General features: G+C 46.8%; 1 protein-coding gene across 1 annotated transcript in view; it reads left to right on the top strand.

The window, feature by feature from the left end:
- The first annotated feature begins 11,433 nt into the window (after nt 1-11,433).
- The window catches only part of vav3a (vav 3 guanine nucleotide exchange factor a), a 119,990-nt gene continuing 108,491 nt past the window's right edge, over nt 11,434-22,932 (top strand). The window contains 1 exon segment of the mRNA XM_080196443.1: nt 11,434-11,637. Coding sequence (XP_080052569.1) covers nt 11,434-11,637 — 204 coding nt within the window.

The following is a 22,932-nucleotide window of genomic DNA, read 5'->3' on the forward strand; positions in this document are numbered from 1 at the left end:
ACTCAATCTGCCACCTGTCTGCAGCAACTTCTCGATATCCTTTTGAAATTCTTCATTCCAAAAACTGAATGACAATCTCCAATAAGGTCATCTAAACATCAGCCCTTAGCATTCAGTGGTGTCACCATCACTGAATCTGCCACTGTCAACATCCTTGGGGTTAATCAACTGGACTCAGCACATAAACACAGTGACTACCAGAGCAGGGCAGAGGCTAGGAATCCTACAGCGAATAACTCACCTCTTGACCCCACAGAGCCTGTCCACCATCAACAAGGCACAAGTCATAAGAACATAAGAAATAGGAGCAGGAGTAGGCCAACTAGCCCTTCGAGCCTGCCCCGCCATTCAATAAGATCATGGCTGATCTGTCGTGGCTCAGTTCCACGTTCCCGCCCTCTCCCCATAACCCTTAATCCCCTCTCTTATCAAAAACCCATCAACCCGGGTCTTAAAAATATTTAGCGAGGCAGCCTCCACCACTTCAACGGGCAGAGAATTCCAGAGATTCACCACCCTTTGAGTGAAGAAGTTCCTCCTCAACTCCGTTCTTCACTTGAGGGCTACACTTATCTTTATCCATCAGTACCTTAAAGCTTACTGAATTGTGGTCACTGTTCCCGAACTGCTCCCCTACTGAAACATCGACCATCTGGCCGGGCTCATTCCCCAATACCAGGTCCAATGTGGCCCCTTCCCTAGTTGGACTATCAACATATTGTTTCAGGAAGCCCTCCCGGATGCTCCTGACAAACTCTGCCCCATCCACACCCCGAGCACTGAGTGAGTCTCAGTCAATATCGGGGAAGTTAAAATCTCCCACCACAACAACCCTGTTACTTTTACACCTTACCAAATTCTGTCTACACAGATTTGTCAAAGCTAAAAGACTTTTAGCTTTGAAAAAGGGTCATCTAGATTCAAATCATCAGCAGTTTTCTCTGCTTACAGATCTGACAGACCTGCTGAGATTTTCCAGCATTTTCTCTTCTGGTCACAGATTCCAGTATCTGCAGTAATTTGCTTTTATTCTGCCTACATACCTGTTCCTCTGGCTGATGAGTGGCCTTTAGTAAACCCCCAACATTGTGACCACACCCTTCCTATTCCTGAGCTCTATCCATGTTGCCTCACTGTGTGAACCCTCCGAGGTGTCCTCCCGCAGTACAGCTGTGATATTCTCCTTAACCAGTAGTGTAACTCCCCCATCCCTTTTACATCCCCCTCTGACATGCCTGAAACACCTGTATCCTGGAATGTTAAGCTGCCAATCCTGTCCTTCCCTTAACCAAGTCTCTGTAATGGCAACAACATCATAGATCCAAGTACTAATCCAAGCTTTAAGTTCATCTGCCTTACCTGTTACACTTCTCACATTGAAACAAATGCACTTCAGTCCACCAGACCCTGTCTGATCATAGATCATAGAACCCTACAGTGCAGAACGAGGCCCTTCGGCCCACTGAGTGTGCACCGAATACAATCCCACCCAGGCCCTACCCCCAAATCCCTACATATTTTACCCACTAATCCCTCTAACCTACGCTACCCAGGACACTAAGGGGCAATTTCTTAGCATGGCCAATCAACCTAACCCGCACATCTTTGGACTGTGGGAGGAAACCAGGGTGCCCGGAGGAAACCCACACAGACACGAGGAGAATGTGCAGTCTCCACACAGACAGTGACCCAAGCCGGGAACTGAACCCAGGACCCTGGAGCTGTGAAGCAGCAGTGCTCACCACTGTGCTACCGTGCCGCCCATGATTAGCAACCCCACCCTGCCTGCTGTTTCTCTGAGTCTTATTGGCCCTACTCTCTGGTTCCCCTTCAGCTAATTCACCTTTGCTTTAGTTCCCACCCCCCTGCCAAACTAGTTAAAATCCTCCCGTGTGACACTAGCAAACCTCCCGCTCAGAATATTTGTGCCCCTCCAGTTTTGATGTAACCCATCCTTCTTGTATAAGTCCCACCTGCCCTGGAAGAGCCCCCAGTGGTCCAGATATCTGAAACCCTCCCTCCTACTCCAGCTGTTTAGCCACATGTTGAGCTGCACTATCTGCCTATTCCAAGCCTCACTGGCACAGGGAGTAATCCTGAGATTACAACCCTAGAGATCCTGCTTTTTAACTTTCTCCCTAACTCCCTAAACTGCTGCTCCAGGACCTCATCACTCTTCCTGCCTGTATCACTAATCACAGTAAAAAGTCTGACAACACCGATCGGTTGGACTAAAACCTGGTGTTGTCAGACTTTTTACTGTGTTTACCCCAGTCCAACGCCGGCATATCCACATCATGTATCGCTAATACTAATATGTACCACCACCTCTGGCTGTTCACCCTCTCCCTTCAGAATGCCTTCTGTCCGTTCAGAGATATCCTGGATCCTGGCACTAGGGAGGCAACTTACCGCTCTGGAGTCTCTTTCACATCCACAGAAACACCTATTTGTACCTCTAACTATAGAGTCCCCTATAACTACCCCTAACTATAGAGTCCCTATAACTACCCCTAACTATAGAGTCCACTATAAATACTGCTCTCATCCTCTTTGTCCCCCCCTGCTTAACAACAGAGCCAGCCGTGGTGCCGCTGCTGCTGTTGTTATCTCCTGATGGGCCATCGCCCCCAACAGTATCCAAAACGCTGTACTTGTTAGAGAGGGTGATGACCACAGGGGATTCCTGCACTGACCGCCTGCCCCTCTCAGTGGTCACCCATCTGTCTGCCTGCACCTTTGATGTGACCACGTCTCTAAAGCTCCTGTCAGTGACACTTTCTGCCTCCTTCATGGTCCTCAGTGCTTCCAGCTGCTGCTCCAACCTATCCGTGTGGTCTGTAAGGAGCCGCAATTGGGTACACTTTCTGCGGACACTGTCGTCCGAGACACTGGAAGTCTCACGGATCTCCCACATCTCACAAGCGCAACACCTAACCCCACTGACCGACACTTTGAGCACCAATTAAATTATTTAAGGAAATTTATAAAACTCTTACCTCCACTTTTATCTTTTCACAGTGGTTTATTTTTTTTGGTCAGTGGGGGAGGGAGGGAGAGAAACATTAATATAATGTTTCAGGCTTACCGCTCCTTGACACCCGATCTTCTGCTTCCCACTTCTTAGTAGAGGAAGTGGGTATTGATTCAGTGCTGGCTTCAAGGTGACCTTAAAGTCCCCACAGATTCTCACCACACCACTTGTCTTCAAATGTGGCACCATTTGAGTGGCCCATTCACTGCTGGTTACTGGTCCCAGCACTCCAGTCTTCACCAGCCCTTCCAGTTCCATCTCCACTTTCAGACAGATGGTATATGGGACTAGACGCTCCTTCAGACGTCTCCCAGGTAATTTTCCCATCCCGCTGTGCTGCTTTTGTAGTGTAACGGGCCAGGAGATGGGGGCTGAGGCTGTGTCATAGGTTCCTCACTGGGCACAACAGCCTCTGTCAGCCTTCGGTAGCCAGGATTCCGATCAGCTCCACACCAGCCACGTAAATTAGACAAATGTTAATTTAAATCTATTTTACATTTCATTAACAGGCCCTGAAGTCTCTGGGCCCACGAGAGTCTACCTCCCCACGAGGAGGGGTTCACTCCAGCGGGGTTTCGTATAGCTCCCTTCAAAGGGGCAGTTGGTTGGCAGCCCAACCCTGCTGGGGTGAAAGGAACCATCAAGGCCCCCCCAGAGTATCAGGAGCCGGGAGGGGTGCCTCCTGGGCATTGCTACCATAGCAGTGCCAGCCTGGCCCCTTGGCACTGCCCAAGGGGCAAAGTGCCAATGCCCGGGGGTACCTTGGCACTGCCCATCAGGCATAGGGCAATGCCCAGGATGGAGTCTAATGTTGCAGAGCCTGATGGGGTGGTGGGCCCCCTGGGGGGGCAATCACTGCGAGTGGGAGGTTCTGCTGAAAATCTGCACTGTGGCTGACTGACAGAGGGAGGGAGGCCAGCCATCAGAGTTGGACATTGGGATGGGGGGAAGGGTCAGCCTGCTTGAAGGGGGGGGTCAAGGCCACAGGGGGAGGTTTGGGGCTGCTGGTGGGGGGGGGATTGGGAGATCTGGGCTGCAGGGGAGGGGGTGGTGGGGAGACTGAGGTTGGCCGGGGAAGGGGTGGGGGGGGGAGGGGGGCATGGCTGGTCCGGACACACCCAGGGGGGTCAGCGATGAGTGGAGGGGGGTGGTGGGTGGGGGGTTGCACGACCAGTTATCGGAAGGCTGACAGTGCGGGGCTTCTGCGCACGTGCCGGTCTTGGTGCTGACAGAATGGTGAACAGGCAGTGGCCTGCCCAGCGTTATGCTGCCAACTTCTCGAGTGGGAGTAGGCCCAGGATTTTGACGCTGAGATACTCTGTGACACACAGACAGTGGGAGATTCACTTTGAAACTCCCACTGAATAAACACTGCGATTTACTCCAGGCTTTACACGATTTCGATAGTTTGAATTGTTTTGAGGGAACTCCACCCGAGTTTTTGGCTTTACCCAAATTTTTATTTTACCCCTTTTATTCCACCCAGGGTCTCTTGGAACATGACTTTATCCTTGCCCAGGATGTGTTGTGAGCTTGTTCTCGAATATCCCAACATATTCACTACGCCCCATTTCAATTTTAATTTCTACAGCCAATAGCATCTAAACAAAGCAGGGTAGTTGCCCTTGACTAAGTCCGCACACTGAGCCCTGAGCTGTACTGTCGCCACTTTATATGAATGAAGGAGTAGTGCTCCGAAAGCTTGTGACTCCAAATAAACCTGTTGGACTTTAACCTGGTGTCGTGAGACTTCTGACTGTGTTTGTGACCCCAGTCCAACGCCGGCATCTCGACACCATTGTAACCTGCTCAAACACACCATTGCTAACAAGTCGTACTAATTCTTCAATCTTCAGATGAATTGCATGTGGCACTGCTCTTGTTTTGAGACTTTATCTTGGGTTACTTCACTGAGTCAAGAGTCAGTTCGAATGAGGAGGCGAAGGCTTAGTGGTATTATTGCTAGACTATTAATCCATTAAACTGGATTAATACTGGGATATTATACAGTGCTATTAATACTGGGATAGTGTACAGTTTATTAGTAGCAGGATATTATACAATGATATTAATACTGGGGTAGTACACAGTGATATTAGTGCTGGAATGTTTATAGAGATATTAACACTTGGATTGTGTACAGTGATATGCTGGGGTAATGTGCAGTGATATTAATACTGGTATATTGCACAGTAATGTTAATACTGGGATACTATAGAGTGGTATTAATACTGGGATATTATACAGAGATATTAATTCTGGGATAGTGTACAGTGATAGTAATACTGGGATATTATTCAGAGATATAAATACTGGAATAGTGTACAGTGATAGTAAATACTAGAATATTATACAGAGATATTAATACTGTGATAGTGTACACTGTTATTAGTACTGGGATAGTGTACAGCAATATTAATACTGGAATATATTACAGTGATATGAATACTGGGATATTATACAGTGATATTAATTCTGGGATATATTATAGTGATATTAATACTGCGATAGTGTACTGCTCTATAAATACAGGGATACTATACAGTGATATTAACACTTGGATATTATACAGTGATATTAATACTAAAATAGTGTATAGTGATATGAATATTGGAATATTAATACAGGAACTATGTACAGTGATATTAATACTGGGATACCGTATAGTGATATTAATACTGGGATAGTATACAGTGACATTTATACTGGGATACCGTATAGTGATATTAATACTGGGATAGTATACAGTGACATTAATACTGGGATACCGTATAGTGATATTAATACTGGGATAGTATACAGTGATATTAATACTGGGACAGTGTACAGTGATATTAATACTGAGATAGTGTACAGTGATATTAATACTGGGACAGTGTACAGTGATGTTAATACTGGGATAGTGTACAGTGGTATTAATAATGGGATAGTGTACAGTGATATTAATACTGGGATACCGTATAGTGATATTAATACTGGGATAGTATACAGTGATATTAATACTGGGACAGTGTACAGTGATATTAATACTGAGATAGTGTACAGTGATATTAATACTGGGACAGTGTACAGTGATGTTAATACTGGGATAGTGTACAGTGGTATTAATAATGGGATAGTGTACAGTGATATTAATACTGGGATACCGTATGGTGATATTAATATTGGGATAGTATACAGCGATATTAATACTGAGATAGTGTGCAGTGATATTAATACTGGGACAGTGTACAGTGACATTAATACTGGGATAGTATACAGTGATATTAATAATGGGACAGTATACAGTGATGTTAATACTGGGATAGTGTACAGTGATATTAATACTGGGACACTGTACAGTGATATTAATACTGGGATAGTATACAGTGATATTAATACTGGGACAGTGTACAGTGATATTAATACTGAGATAGTGTACAGTGATATTAATACTGGGACAGTGTACAGTGATGTTAATACTGGGATAGTGTACAGTGGTATTAATAATGGGATAGTGTACAGTGATATTAATACTGGGATACCGTATGGTGATATTAATATTGGGATAGTATACAGCGATATTAATACTGAGATAGTGTGCAGTGATATTAATACTGGGACAGTGTACAGTGACATTAATACTGGGATAGTATACAGTGATATTAATAATGGGACAGTATACAGTGATGTTAATACTGGGATAGTGTACAGTGATATTAATACTGGGACACTGTACAGTGATATTAATACTGGGATAGTGTACAGTGATATTAATACTGGGATAGTGTGCAGTGATATTAATACTGGGATAGTATACAGTGATATTAATACTGGGATATTATTCAATGATATTAATACTGGGATAGTGCACAGTGATACGAAGATTAGGATATTATACAGAGATATTAATACCAGGATATTAGAACCATAGAACATAGAACACTACAGCACAAACAGGTCCTTCAGCCCACAAGTTGCGCCGATCACATCTATACCTACCAAGCCATAGAACTATCTGTAACTCCCAATCCCACTAAATCCTATATACTCATCCAGAAGTCTTTTAAAAAACCCCAGCGAGTTCGCCTCTACCACCACCAACGGCAGCCGATTCCACTCACTCACCACCCTCTGAGTGAAAAACTTACCCCTAACATCTCCTCTGTACTTGCTTCCCAGCACCTTAAACCTGTGTCCTCTCGTAGCGACCATTTCAACCCTGGGAAATAGCCTCCGAGAATCCACCCTACCTATTCCTCTCAACATTTTATAAACCTCTATCAGATCACCTCTCAACCTTCGTCTCTCCAGGGAGAAGAGACCCAGCTCCCTCAACCTATCTTCATAAGACATGCCTCCCAATCCAGGCAACATCCTTGTAAATCGCCTCTGCACCCTCTCAATAGCTTCCACATCCTTCCTATAGTGAGGCGACCAGAACTGCGCACAATACTCCAAGTGGGGTCTGACAAGGGTCTTATAAAGTTGCAGCATTACCTCCCGACTCCTAAACTCAATCCCTCGATTAATGAAGGCCAGTACACCATACGCCTTCTTGACCACATCCTCCAACTGCGAGGCCGATTTAAGAGTCCTGTGGACCCGGACCCCAAGATCCTTCTGCTCTTCAACACTGCTAAGACTCCTACCCCTGATATTATACTCCTGCATCCCATTGGACCTGCCAAAATGGACCACTACACATTTATCCGCGTTGAAGTCCAACTGCGACTTTTCCGCCCAGTCTTGCATCCTATCTATGTCACGCTGCAACTTCTGACATCCCTCCAGACTATCCACAACACCACCAACCTTCGTATCGTCGGCGAACTTACTAACCCATCCCTCCACTTCCTCATCCAGGTCGTTTATAAAAATGACAAACAGCAAGGGTCCTAGAACAGATCCCTGGGGCACTCCACTGGTGACCGACCTCCATGCAGAAGAAGACCCATCCACAACCACTCTCTGCCTTCTGCAGGCAAGCCAGTTCTGGATCCACAAGGCCAAAGTCCCTTGGATCCCATGCCCTCTCACCTTCTCAAGAAGTCTTGCATGGGGGACCTTATCAAACGCCTTGCTGAAGTCCATGTAAACCACATCCACCGCTCTTCCTTCGTCAATGTGTTCAGTCACATTTTCAAAGAACTCAGCTAGGCTTGTAAGGCGTGACCTGCCCTTGACAAAGCTGTGCTGACTATTTCTGATCATTCTAAACTTCTCCAAATGCTCATAAATCTTGTCCCTCAGAATCCTCTCCATCAGCTTACCAACCACTGACGTTAGACTCACCGGTCGGTAATTTCCCGGGCTATCCCTGTTCCCTTTCTTGAAAATAGGAACCACATCTGCAATCCTCCAATCCTCCGGAACCTCTCCCGCCTCCATCGATGATGAAAAGATCATCGTCAGGGGCTCTGCAATCACTTCCCTCACCTCCCACAGTAACCTGGGGTACATCCCATCCGGTCCCGGAGACTTATCTATCTTGATAGAATTTAAAAGTTCCAACACATCCTCTTTCTTAATATCCACATACTCAATCTTTTCAGTCTGCCGCAAACCTGTAGTACAACCTCCCAGATCACATTCCACCGTGAATACCGAGGCAAAGTACTCATTAAGCACCTCTGCCATTTCTTCCGGTTCCACACAGACATTTCCTCCTTCACCTTTTATAGGTCCAATCCCTTCACTTCTCATCCTGTTACTCTTCACATATTTGTAGAACGCCTTGGGATTCTCCTTAATTCTACCCGCCAAGGCCTTCTCATGACCCCTTCTGGCTCTCCTAATTTCCTTTCTAAGCTCCTTTCTACAAGCCTTATACTCCTATAGATCCTTACCATCTCCTAGCTCTCTAAACCTTTTGTACGCCTTTCCTTTCTTTCTGACTAAGTTCACCACAGACTTCGTGCACCACGGCTCCCGCAACCTACCAAAACCTCCCTGTCTCATCGGAATGTTGTCGTGCAGAACTCCAGTCAAACATTCCTTGAAAATCCGTCACCTTCCTTCAGTACTTTTCCCCAAGAACACCTCCTTCCAGTTTACTCGTCCAGTTGTCTGCCTGATGTCTTCATATTTCCCCTTACTCCAGACAAACACTTTCCTAGCCTGCCTGATCCTATCTCTTTCCAATGCTATCGTGAAGGAGATAGAATTATGATCTCCATCCCTGAGATGCTCTCCCATCGAGAGATCCGACACCTGTCCTGGTTCATTAGCCAGCACCAGGTCAAGTACAGCCTCTCCTCTCATAGGCTTATCCACGTACTGTGTCAGGAAACCCTCCTGAACACACCTAACAAACTCCTCCCCATCCAAACCCCTTACCCTTGGGATACTCCTGTTGATGTAGATAGAACATCTGTGTCAGTGTAGTCGATATAGATGTAGATAGATGTAGATAGAACATAGAACACTACAGCACAAACAGGCCCTTCGGCCCACAAGTTGCGCCGATCATATCCATACCTACCAGGCCTATCTATAACCCTCAATCCCATTAAATCCCATATACTCATCCAGAAGTCTTTTAAAAGACCCCAGCGAGTTCACCTCCACCACCACCGACAGCAGCCGATTCCACTCACCCACCACCCTCTGAGTGAAAAACTTACCCCTAACATCTCCTCTGTACCTGCTCCCCAGCACCTTAAACCTGTATCGTATATGTTATACAGATATTAACACTGAAATAGTCTACAATATTAATGCAGGGATATTATACAGTGATATTAGTACTGGGATAGAGTACTGGGGTGTTATGCAGTAATGTTAGTACTGTTGTAGTGCACAGTGATATTAATACTGGGATATTATACAGATACTAACACTGGGATTGTACACAATATTAATGAATGGATATTATACAGTGCTATTAATACTGGGACAGTGTACAGTGATAGTAATACTGAGACATTATACAGAGATATTAATATTACGATATTATATGGATATTGGCACTGGAATAGTGTACAATATTAATGCAGGTATATTAAACAGTATACTAATGCTGAAACATTATACAGTGATACTAATACTGGGATGGGGTACATTGATATTAATACTGGGATGTTATGCAGTCATATTAATACTGTTATAGTGCACAGTGATATTAATATTGGGATATTGTACAGTGATATGAATACTAGGCTATTATACAAATATATTAATACCAGGATATTAATACCAGGGAATTGTGTACAATATTAATGAAGGGATATTATACAGTGATTTTAATAGTGGGATAGTTTACAGTGAGATTTATACTGGGCTATTATACAGTGATATTAATACTGGAGTATTATACAGTGATATTTATACTGGGATAGTGCACAGATATTAATATTGGGGTAGTATACAGGATATTAATACTGTAATGTTATACACTGATATTAATACTGGGATAGTGTAAGGGGACATTAATAATGAGATATTATACAGGGATATTAATTCTGGGATATTTTACAGTGATGTTAATACTGGGATGTTATTCTTTGGGAAGTTTATGATATATCTGAAGCCCTGCTATTTGCATTAACACTGGGGGAGGCACAAAGCTCTGCTGAATGGGGAGTCCGGTTAAAGGAGCCGATTCAATGGACAGTGCGCGCTCCCGCAGCCTTCGTGCGCGTCCCCGGGTCCAGCCAGACGGAAGCGGCAGAAAGAGAAACTAACGGGTCACCTCGAACTGGGAGGACAGAGAATGATGGAGTGATAGAGGTAGAGAGATTGCTGGAGAGATAGGGTGAGAGGTGGAGAGAGGGAAGGGGCAGAATGATTGAGAGAGAGCAGGGAGGGAGGGACAGGAATAGGGACTGAGAGAGAGAGAGAGAGAGGCTGCAAACATGGAGATATAAATAGAGAGAATGACAGAGTGAGTGTGATAACTGCAGCCGGAGGAGCCAGAGAGACAGATAGACAGAGAGAGAGAGAGGACAGGGGGAGATAGGGGGAGAGAGGGAGAGATCCAGGTGGAGAGAGGGTCCTGGGGGCTGGTGTTTAGGGTTTAGGGTTAGGGTTAGGGTTGAAGGTTTATTGTTTAGGGGAGGATTTGGGTCTTGGGGTGTTTAGTGTTGAGTTTTTTTAGGGTTCGATTTTATTGTTTAGGGTGGGGTGGGTTTTTTTTCGGGGGGGGGGGGTTTAGTGTTCAGGGTTAGGGTGGGGATGGAGCCCTGGCGCCAGTGTGCTCTCTGGCTGATCAGTTGTGGGGTTTAGTTTTTTTTGGGTTTTGGGGGGGTTAGGGTTAGTGTTTGGGGGGGGTTAGTGTCCAGGGTTTAGTGTGGGGGGGTTAGTGTGGGGGGATTTAGTGTCCAGGGTTAGTGTGGGGAGGGGGTTAGGGTTTAGTGTGGGCGGGGGGGGGGTTTAGTGTCCAGGGTTTAGTGTGGGGGGGGTTAGGGGTTAGGGTGGGGATGGAGCCCTGGCGCCAGTGTGCTCTCTGGTTGATCAGTTGCGGGGTTTTGCCCCGGGACCACAGGGTGAGCTGGCCCGGGGCGCAGCTGTTCGAGCTGGCTCAGTCCCTCCGGGATGGGGTGCTGCTGTGCCGGTTACTGCACACCCTCCAACCCCGCTCCCTGAGCCTCAAGGACATCCACCAGCGGCCACACATGTCCCAGGTAAGGAGCAACGGGAATAAACCGGGATAGGCTGGGAATAAACCGGGATTACAGACTGGCCCCACCCGGACAAATCCCGGGAACTGAGCGGAGCCCCGGGTGCTGTGGTGAAGCCTCACCAGGTTGAAGAGCTGCCTGTGTCCGGATTGGGAGGCGGGGGGGGGGGGGGGGGTGGAATGCCCCAAATCCCAGCCGGATTGAAGGAGGGGGAAGGACACTGGGAAGTGAAGGGAAATGTCGATGTCAATATCTGACAATCTGTGGTTGTAAAGAGTGAGAGTGAGTGAGAGTGGGGCAGAGAAGGATTAAACACTCCAAACTCACTTTAAAATGTCCATCCTGGGCTGAATGCTGCCAAGTTAATATAAAAATCAATAACTGCAGATGCTGGAGCTCTGACCGAGGGTCATCCAGGCTGGAAACCTTGGCCCCATTCTCTCTGCACAGACACTGTCAGGAATTCTGAGATACTGCTGTGTGTTTGTGTAACAAACTCTGACACAGAATGCTGCACATACTCATCCTGTCAGCCAGCGTCTGAGACACAACATAAGAACATAAGAAATAGGAGCAGGAGGAGGCCATCTAGCCCTTCGAGCCTGCCCGCCATTCAATAAGATCATGGCTGATCTGAAGTGGATCAGTTCCACTTTCCCGCTTTCTCCCCATAACCCTTAATTCCCTTGTCTATCAGAAACCTATCTACCCGTGTCTTAAATATATTTAGCGAGGCAGCCTCCACCACTTCAACGGGCAGAGAATTCCAGAGACTCACCACCCTTTGAGTGAAGAAGTTCCTCCTCAACTCCGTTCTAAACTGCACCCCCCTTATCTTGAGGCTGTGCCCTCTAGTCCTGCTGTCCTTTCTGAGCGGGAAGAATCTCCCTACCTCTACCCTATCCATCCCCTTCATTATCTTATACATCTCGATAAGATTCCCCCCTCATCCTTCTAAACTCCAACGAGATCAGACCCAGTCTATTTAGTCTCTCTTCATAGTCTAACCCCCTCATCTCCGGTATCAGCCTAGTGAACCTCCTCTGCACTCCCTCCAAGGCCAAAATATCCTTACGTAAGTGCAGCGACCAAAACTGCACACAGTACTCCAGTTGCAGCCTCACCAGTGCCCTGTACAGTTGCAGCAAGACTTCCCTGCTTTTATATTCAATCCCCCTCGCTATAAAGGCCAGCATCCCAATCGCCTTCCTGATCACCTGCTGCACCTGCAGGCTGGGTTTTTGCGACTCATGCACAAGGACCCCCAGGTCCCTCTGCACCGTAGCATGCTGCAGCTTTTCGCCCTTTAAATAGTAATCCCTCCTACTATTATTTCTGCCAAAGTGGATAACCTCACACTTGCTAACATTATACTCCATCTGCCAGGTCCTCGCCCACTCGCTCAGCCTATCTAGATCCCTCTGCAGACTTTCCACACCCTCCGCACAATTTGCTTTTCCACTCATCTTTGTGTCATCAGCAAATTTCGTCACCCTACACTCAGCCCCCTCCTCCAGATCATCTATATGAATGATAAATAGCTGAGGCCCCAGCACCGATCCCTGCGGCACTCCACTAGTCACCAACCGCCAATCAGAATAGCACCCGTTGATTCCAACTCTCTGCTTCCTATTAGACAACCAATCCTCTATCCACGCTAACACCTTACCCCCAACTCCATGCCCCCTAACCTTCTGAAGCAACCTTTTGTGTGGCACCTTATCAAACGCCTTTTGAAAATCGAGAAACGCCACATCCACCGGTTCCCCTCTGTCTACCGCACTAGTCACATCCTCATAGAAATCCAATAAATTTGTCAGACACGACTTCTCCTTAACGAATCCGTGCTGCGTCTGCTCTATCAAACAGTTCTTTTCTAGGTGCCTCGCTATTTCTTCTTTGATGACGGATTCAAGCATTTTTCCAACAACAGACGTCAAACTAACTGGCCTATAATTCCCTGCCTTTTGTCTGCTACCTTTTTTAAACAGCGGTGTAACATTAGCCATTTTCCAATCTTCCGGCATTTCCCCGGAATCCAGCGAAGTTTGGTAAATAATCACCAAGGCATCCACTATCACCTCTGCCATTTCTTTCAGAACTCTGGGATGCATTCCATCCGGTCCTGGGACTTGTCCACCTTCAGTCCCATTAGTCTATCAAACACTACCTCTCTAGTGACAGTAATCGCATTCAGGCCCTCAACTCCTACCATTCTTCTATCTTTAATATCCGGCAAACTATTTGCATCCTCCTCCGTGAAGACCGAGGCAAAAAACTTATTTAAGGCCTCAGCCATTTCCTCATCTCCCACCACTAAATCCCCCCTCTCATCCTCTAAGGGTCCAACATTCACTCTAGCCAGCCTCCTCCTCTTTATATATTTGTAAAAACTTTTACTGTCCTTTTTTATATTTAGTGCTTGTTTAGCTTCATAGTCTAGTCTTCCTTTCTTTATCAACTTCTTAGTCAATCTTTGTTGATTTTTAAACCTCTCCCAATCTTCTACTCGCCCACTACTTTTAGCCACTCTAAAAGTATCAGCTTTTAATTTAATATTTTCCTTTATTTCCTTCGATATCCACGGCTGGTTATCCCTTCTCCTACATTCCTTCTTCACCATTGGAATATATTTCTGCTGAGCACCGAGAAAGATCTCCTTAAAGATCCTCCACTTTTTCTCAGCCGTCCTACCGTCCAATCTGCGCCCCCAATCTACATTTGCCAATTCCTCTCTCATCCTATCATACTCCCCTCTGTTCAAACAGAGGACACAGGTTCGGGACCCTACTTTCTCATCCTCCATCTGCATCAAAAACTCAACCATACAATGATCGCTCGTCCCAAGAGGATCCCTCACAACAAGATCCCTAATTCTACCTGCCTCGTTACACAACACCAGATCTAAGCTAGCTTGCTCCCTCGTTGGTTCCGTCACACACTGTTCAAGGAAACTATTCCGACAGCATTCCAAGAACGCTCCCTCAAGCCCACCGCGTCGGACTTGGGTCAACCAATCAATATGCAGATTGAAATCCCCCATAATTATCGCCGCTCCATTTCTGCACGCATCATTTATTTGCTTGTTTATAACCCGCCCCACCTCCAAGTTATTATTTGGGGGCCTATAGACCACACCCACCAGCGTCTTCCCCCCCTTACTGTTCCTTATCTCCACCCACAACGATTCCACGTTCAGTCTTTTGAGCCTATATCTTCCCTTACCGCCCAGTGTGCCCTTCAGCCCAACTTGTCCAGAACGCCATTTTTTTTGAAACCCCTAAGCTAATCCCAATTGCCTGCATTTGGCCCATATCCCTCAATACCCATTGTACCCATGTAACTGTCTAAATGCTTTTTAAAAGATAAAATTGTGCCTGCCTCTACTACTACCTCTGGCAGCTTGTTCCAGACACTCATCACCCTCTGTGTGAAAAAATTGTCCCTCTGGACACTTTTGTATCTCTCCCCTCTCACCTTAAACCTGTGCCCTCTAGTTTTAGACTCCCCTACCTTTGGGAAAAGATATTGACTATCTAGCTGATCTGTGCCCCTCATTATTTTATAGACCTCTATAAGGTCACCCCTCAGCCTTCTACATTCCAAAGAAAGAAGTCCCAGTCTATCAAGCCTCTCCTTATAACTCAATCCATCAAGTCCCGGTAGCATCCTAGTAAATCTTTTCTGTACTATTTCTAGTTTAATAATATCCTCCCTATAATAAGGTGACCAGAACTGTACGCAGTATTCCAAGTGTGGCCTTACCAATGTCTTGTACAACTTCAACAAGACATCCCAACTCCTGTGTTCAATGTTCTGACCAATGAAACCAAGCATGCTGAATGTCTTCTTCACCACTCTGTCCACCTGTGACTCCACTTTCAAGGAGCTATGAACCTGTACCCCAAGATATCTTCGTTCTATAACTCTCCCCAATGCCCTACCATTAACTGAGTAAGTCCTGCCCTGGTTCAATCGACCAAAATGTATCACCTTGCATTTGCCTAAATTAAACTCCATCTGCCATTCGTCAGCCCACTGGCCCAATTGTACCTGCACGCTTACTTTCATCAGTTGCAAATGGTACGTTGGCCTTCGTAGCGAGAAGATTTGAGTATAGGGATAGGGATGTTTTGCTGCAATTGTATAGGGCATAGCTGAGGCCACACCTGGAGTATTGTGTGCAGTTTTGGGGTCCTTATTGGGGGAAGGATGTCCTTGCCATAGAGGGAGCACAGCGAAGGTTTACCAGGCTGATTCCTGGGATGGCAGGTCTGTCATATGAGGAGGGGCTAAGTTGGCTAGGATGTTGCCTGGTATGGAGGGGAGGTCCTCTGAGGAGAGACTGAGGGATTTGAGGTTGTTTTCGTTAGAAAGAAGGCGGCTAAGAGGGGACCTTATTGAAACATATAAGATGATTAGAGGTTTAGATAGGATGGACACTGATAGCCTTTTTTCTCGGATGGAGAAAGCTAGCATGAGGGGGCATAGCTTTAAATTAAGGGGGGGTAGTTATAGGACGGATGTCAGGGGTAGGTTCTTTACCCAGAGGGTGGTGAGGGATTGGAATGCCCTGCCTGCTGCGGTTGTAGATGCGCCTAGTTTGGGGGCGTTTAAGAGATCCGTGGATAGGTTTATGGACGGAAAGGGTTTGGTTTAGGTTAGAGGGTCATTGTTTTTTAACTGGTCGGCGCAACATCGTGGGCCGAAGGGCCTGTTCCGCGCTGTAATGTTCTATGTTCTATATTCACTGGAGTTTAGAAGCGTGAGAGGGGATCTCGTAGAAACTTATAAAATTCTAACAGGGTTAGACAGGGTAGATTCAGAAAGAATGTTCCCGATGGTGGGGGAGTCCAGAACTAGGGGTCACGGTTTGAGGATAAGGGGTAAACCTTTTAGAACTGAGATGAAGGGAAATTTCTTCACCCAGAGGGTGTGGAATTCACTCCCACAGGAAGTAGCTGAGACTAAAACATTGTCTGATTTCAAGAGGAAGTTAGATTTCGCTCCTGGGGCTAAAAGGATGTAGGAATATGTGGGGTAACAGGGGGGGGATCAGGATACCGAATTTGATGATCAGCCATGATCGTAATGAATGGTGAAGCAGACTGGAAGGGCTGAGTGGCCTCCTCCAGTTCTAGTTTCTGAGTTTCTGTGCATTTCAGATTTCCAGCGTTTGCAGGATTTTGCTTTTGACTTATGGAGGTTTCTCGAACCGTTGGCCCTCTGACGGTGCGGCACTGCCTCGGCACCGCGTTGGAAATGTCGGTGTGGATTTTAAGTGTGTCTCTTTGGAGTGGGATTTGATCCTCTGTCATGATGAGATGGGGTTGACCCTCCTGACCCGAGGGAGTGGTGATAGTGAAACCCGTGTCCTGTCTCCCTGTGGCAGAAGCATTTTAAGCTGTGCTGAGTGAGTCCTTGCTGCAGGAGGTGGGGAGGGGGATGTTGAACTGTTCGCTGCTGTTTCCGTCTCGGTGTCTCGGTGGGGACAGAGCTGTTCACCAACCTTTCCCCCGACTTGGAAACAGAAGTGGGAAAGGCCCGTGGGGGGAAAGGTCAACAGCTGAGGTCACTGGCCAGAGATTTGCAGAACGAAATTCTAGGAAGGGTGATGGTGTTGAGTGAATGGGACAATAAATGAAAAAGGTGATGTGATTATTTAGAACATAGAACATAGAACACTACAGCACAAACAGGCCCTTCGGCCCACAAGTTGGCCGATCACATCATCACCTACCAACCTACAGACCTATCTATAACCCCCAATCCCATAAAACCCCATATACTCATCTAGAAGTCTTTTAAAAGACCCCAGCGAGTTCGCCTCCACCACCACTGACGGCAGCCGATTCCATTCACTCACCACCCTCTGAGTGAAAAACTTACCCCTAACATCACTTCTGAACCTCCCTCCCCGCACCTTAAATCTGTGTCCTCTCGTAGCGACCATTTCAACCCGGGGAAATAGCCTCTGAGAATCCACCCTATCTATTCCTCTCAACATTTTGTAAACTTCTATCAGGTCGCCTCTCAACCTTCGTCTCTCCAGGGAAAAGAGTCCCAGCTCCCTCAACCTAACTTCATAAGGCATGCCTCCCAATCCAGGCAACATCCTTGTAAATCTCCTCTGTACCCTTTCAATAGCTTCTACATCTTTCCTATAGTGAGGTGACCAGAACTGCGCACAATACTCTAAATGAGGCCTGACAAGGGTCTTATAAAGTTCCAGCATTACCTCCCGACTCCTAAACTCAATCCCTCGATTAATGAAGGCCAGTACACCATACGCCTTCTTGACCACCTCCTCCACCTGCGAGGCCGATTTAAGAGTCCTGTGGACCCGGACCCCAAGATCCTTCTGCTCCTCAACACTACTCAGACTTCTGCCCTTGATAGTGTACTCGTTCATCCCGTTGGTTCTGCCAAAATGGACGACTACACATTTATCCGCGTTGAAGTCCATCTGCCACTTCTCCGCCCAGTCCTGCATCCTATCTATGTCCTGCTGCAACTTTTGCCATCCTTCCAGATCATCCACAACACCACCGACCTTCGTGTCATCAGCGAACTTACTTACCCATCCCTCCACTTCCTCATCCAGGTCATTTATGAAAATGACAAACAACAAGGGTCCCAGAACAGATCCTTGAGGCACTCCGCTGGTGACTGACCTCCATTCAGAAAAAGCCCCATCCACAACCACTCTCTGCCTTCTGCAGGCAAGCCAGTTCTGGATCCACATGGCCAAAGGCCCTTGGATCCCATGCCCTTTCACCTTCTCAAGAAGTCTTGCATGGGGGACCTTATCAAACGCCTTGCTGAAGTCCATGTACACTACGTCCACGGCACTTCCTTCGTCAATGTGTTCAGTCACATTATCGAAGAACTCAACTAGGCTTGTAAGGCACGACCTGCCCTTGACAAATCCATGCTGACTATTCCTGATCATGTCAAACCTCTCCAAATGTTCGTAAATCTTGTCCCTCAGAAGCCTCTCCATCAGCTTACCAACCACTGAGGTCAGACTCACCGGTCGGTAATTTCCCGGGCTATCTCTGTTCCCTTTCTTGAAAATAGGAACTACATCCGCAATCCTCCAATCCTCTGGAACCTCTCCCGTCTCCATTGACGACGCAAAGATCATCGCCAGGGGCTCTGCAATCTCTTCCCTCGCCTCCCACAGTATCCTGGGGTACATCCCATCTGGTCCCGGCGACTTATCTACCTTGACAGAATTCAAAAGTTCCAACACATCCTCCTCCTTAATATTCACGTACTCAATCCTTTCCATCTGCTGCAAATCCATAACAAAATCTCCCAGATCGGCTTCCACTGTGAATACTGAGGCGAAGTACTCGTTAAGCACCTCCGCCATTTCTTCTGGTTCCACACAAACCTTCCCCCCCTCACCTTTTATAGGTCCTATCCCTTCTCTTCTTATCCTTTTACCTTTCACATGTTTATAGAAGGCCTTGGGATTCTCCTTAATCTTACCCGCCAAGGTCCTCTCATGACCCCTTCTGGCTCTCCTAATTTCCCTTTTAAGTTCCCTCCTACAGTCCTTATACTCCTCAAGATCTTTAACATCTCCTAATTCCCTGAACCTCTTGTACACCTTCCTTTTCTTCCTGACTAGGTTCAACACATCCTTTGTGCACCACGGTTCCCTCGACCCACCAAAACAGAAATTTATAACAGAAAGGGAGGGTGTGGGGCTCCAGGGATGAAGGAGAAGTGGATCCCAGGTTTGGGAATGTTCCCCATCCCCAGTAATATCTGGAAGCTGAATTTCTCTGCACCCCTATCCTGTCCCCCTTAAGGTGCTGGAGCATAGGAGGTTGAGGGGTGATATTGTAGAGGTCTATAAAATAATGAGGGGCATAAGAACATAAGAACATAAGAAATAGGAGCAGGAGTAGGCCATCTAGCCCTTCGAGCCTGCCCCGCCATTCAATAAGATCATGGCTGATCTGTCGTGGCTCAGTTCCACTTTCCCGCCCTCTCCCCATAACCCTTAATCCCCTCTTTTATCAAGAACCCATCAACCCGCTTCTTAAAAATATTTAGCGAGGCAGCCTCCACCACTTCAACGGGCAGAGAATTCCAGAGATTCACCACCCTTTGAGTGAAGAAGTTCCTCCTCAACTCCGTTCTAAACCGCCTCCCCTTTATCTTGAGGCTGTGCCCCCTAGTCCTACTGTCTTTTTTGAGCGGGAAGAGTCTCTCCACCTCTATCCTATCCATCCCATTCATCATCTTATACGTCTCAATGAGATCTCCCCTCATTCTTCTAAACTCTAACGAGTACAAGCCTAGTTTATTCAGCCTCTCCTCATAGCTCAACCCCCTCAACTCCGGTATCAGCCTAGTAAACCTCCTCTGCACTCCCTCCAGGGCCAAAATATCCTTGCGCAGGTGCGGCGCCCAAAACTGCACACAGTACTCCAGCTGCGGCCTCACCAATGCCCTATACAGCTGCAGCAAGACCTCCCTACTTTTATATTCAATCCCCCTCGCTATGAAGGCCAGCATGCCATTCGCCTTCCTGATAGTCAATATCTTTTCCCAAAGGCACGGGAGTCTAAAACTAGAGGGCATAGGTTTAAGGTGAGAGGGGAGAGATACAAAAGTGTCCAGAGGGGCAATTGTTTCACACAGAGGGTGGTGAACAAGCTGCCAGAGGTAGTAGTAGAGGCGGGTACAACTCTATCTTTTTAAAAAAGCGTTTAGATAGTTACATGGATACGATGGGTATAGAGGGATAGGGGCCAAATGTGGGCAATTGGGATTAGGGGTTTTAAAAAAAGGGCAGCATGGACAAGTTGGGCCAAAGGGCCTGTTTTCATGCTGTAAACCTCTCTGACTCTCTGAGGTGCTATGCAAATTAAATTAAACATTCTCCACCTTCAGATGAATAGGTCACGACCAACATTGTATTGAGGGTACATTATTCCTGAGCCTGTACATGGCCCAGTGGCAGTCCGTACAGAGCACCCAGTGCCCCCCTGTACAGCCCTCAGTGCCACCCCATATCTGGCCTACACAGATAGTTCCCATCTCACCATTTCTTCCAATTCTGACATCTGGCACCTCCTCCAGTTTCTTCACTCTACACTGAGTGACTATTCTGCTCCCTGGGCCATATGTTCTGCAATTTGTGTTTGAGTAGTTTTTATATTTACATGGAAAGCGTTATCCTGTACTTTGTTTCTCACCTGTCAATTCTTGTGGCACCAAAGCAATATTGGTGAGAGAACCTCACAGGTTCTGCCTTTAACTGGAAGTAGCTGCTTTTGATCAATGCTAACCTCATGGTAAAATATCCTTTAATCCATAAAGACTTATGGATAAAGGCTCCTGATTTGAGTGACATTTGATAAGGTCCCCCATGCAAGACTTCTTGAGAAGGTGAGAGGGCATGGGGTCCAAGGGGCTTTGGCCTTGTGGATCCAGAACTGGCTTGCCTGCAAAAGGCAGAGAGTGGTTGTGGATGGATCTTTCTCTGCATGGAGGTCGGTCACCAGTGGAGTGCCCCAGGGATCTGTTCTAGGACCCTTGCTGTTTGTCATTTTCATAAATGACCTGGATGAGGAAGTGGAGGGATGGGTAAGTAAGTTCGCTGATGACACGAAGGTCGGTGGTGTTGTGGATGGTCTGGAAGGATGTCAAAAGTTGCAGCAGGACATAGATAGGATGCAGGACTGGGCGGAGAAGTGGCAGATGGACTTCAACGCGGATAAATGCGTAGTCGTCCATTTTGGCAGAACCAACGGGATGAACGAGTACACTATCAAGGGCAGGAGTCTTAGTAGTGTTGAAGAGCAGAAGGATCTTGGGGTCCGGGTCCACAGGACTCTTAAATCGGCCTCGCAGGTGGAGGAGGTGGTCAAGAAGGCGTATGGTGTACTGGCCTTCATTAATCGAGGGATTGAGTTTAGGAGTCGGGAGGTAATGCTGCAACTTTATAAGACCCTTGTCAGGCCTCATTTGGAGTACTGTGCGCAGTTCTGGTCGCCTCACTATAGGAAAGACGTAGAAGCTATTGAAAGGGTACAGAGGAGATTTACAAGGATGTTGCCTGGACTGGGAGGCATGCCTTATGAAGTTAGGTTGAGGGAGCTGGGACTCTTTTCCCTGGAGAGACTAAGGTTGAGAGGCGACCTGATAGAGGTTTATAAAATGTTGAGAGGAATAGATAGGGTGGATTCTCAGAGGCTATTTCCCCGGGTTGAAATGGTTGCTACGAGAGGACACAGATTTAAGGTGCGGGGAGGCAAGTACAGAAGTGATGTTAGGGGTAAGTTTTTCACTCAGAGGGTGGTGAGTGAATGGAATCGGCTGCCGTCAGTGGTGGTGGAGGCGAACTCGCTGGGGTCTTTTAAAAGACTTCTGGATGAGTATATGGGGTTTAATGGGATTGGGGGTTATAGATAGGTCTATAGATTGGTAGATGTTGATGTGATCGGCGCAACTCGTGGGCCGAAGGGCCTGTTTGTGCTGTAGTGTTCTATGTTTCTATGACTTGTTCCATTTCCAGAATGTTCCTTATCGATCTCCGGTTCCTTCAGATGGTTTCAAATATACATTGTTTGAAATTTCCACCTTGTGACACGCAGTTGTTATATCTATTGATCTGTTCCAGGGAAAATCATGATGGAATCACAAGCTCACTTTCCCTGCAGTAACCCAGTCCGCTCTGATATCCCGCTCCACCAGCTTTTCCTGAAAAGTCTGTGCTTACAATCCAGCTCTAGCTGTGTGTGTGGTGTCAGGGTGCGTCGCTCCTGTGTGTACGTGTGAGACAAAACTGACTGTCCCCTTCTGGCATTTCAAAATCTTCTCCCCGTTCTTTCCAAATCCAAACCCTTTCATCATGAGAGCTCCTGATTCGAGTGACATTCCTCACTTGTTCTGTAGTCCCTTTTCTTGCTCCGATTCTCCCCTGTTCTCTCTTCCTGAGCAATGATACATGATCTTTCCCTGATTGCAAAGTCATGACCTATTCCTGGGATCTCATCCTTTCTCTGGATCACTGTTGGAACACAGTGCAATTCCTGGATTTCCACATCCTTGCCTCACTTTCCCGATCCACGGGTCTTATCTCCTAACCTCCTTTCTTCAGGTGTAATCAGTGTTTATGTTTCCTGCTCTTCCTGTGATGGGGATCCCTCCACACATCGCCCCCTTTGTCATGTACATCACCTTTGGGTTGTTTTGTTTTTAATCAATAGGCTGGTCCTACTTATTCATCACCAATCAATTCTCTATTTGCCATAATCGATTCATCGAACATAG

The sequence above is a fragment of the Carcharhinus amblyrhynchos genome, chromosome 9 (assembly GCF_965287045.1).
Source record: "Carcharhinus amblyrhynchos chromosome 9, sCarAmb.v2.hapA, whole genome shotgun sequence".
NCBI lineage: Eukaryota > Metazoa > Chordata > Chondrichthyes > Carcharhiniformes > Carcharhinidae > Carcharhinus > Carcharhinus amblyrhynchos.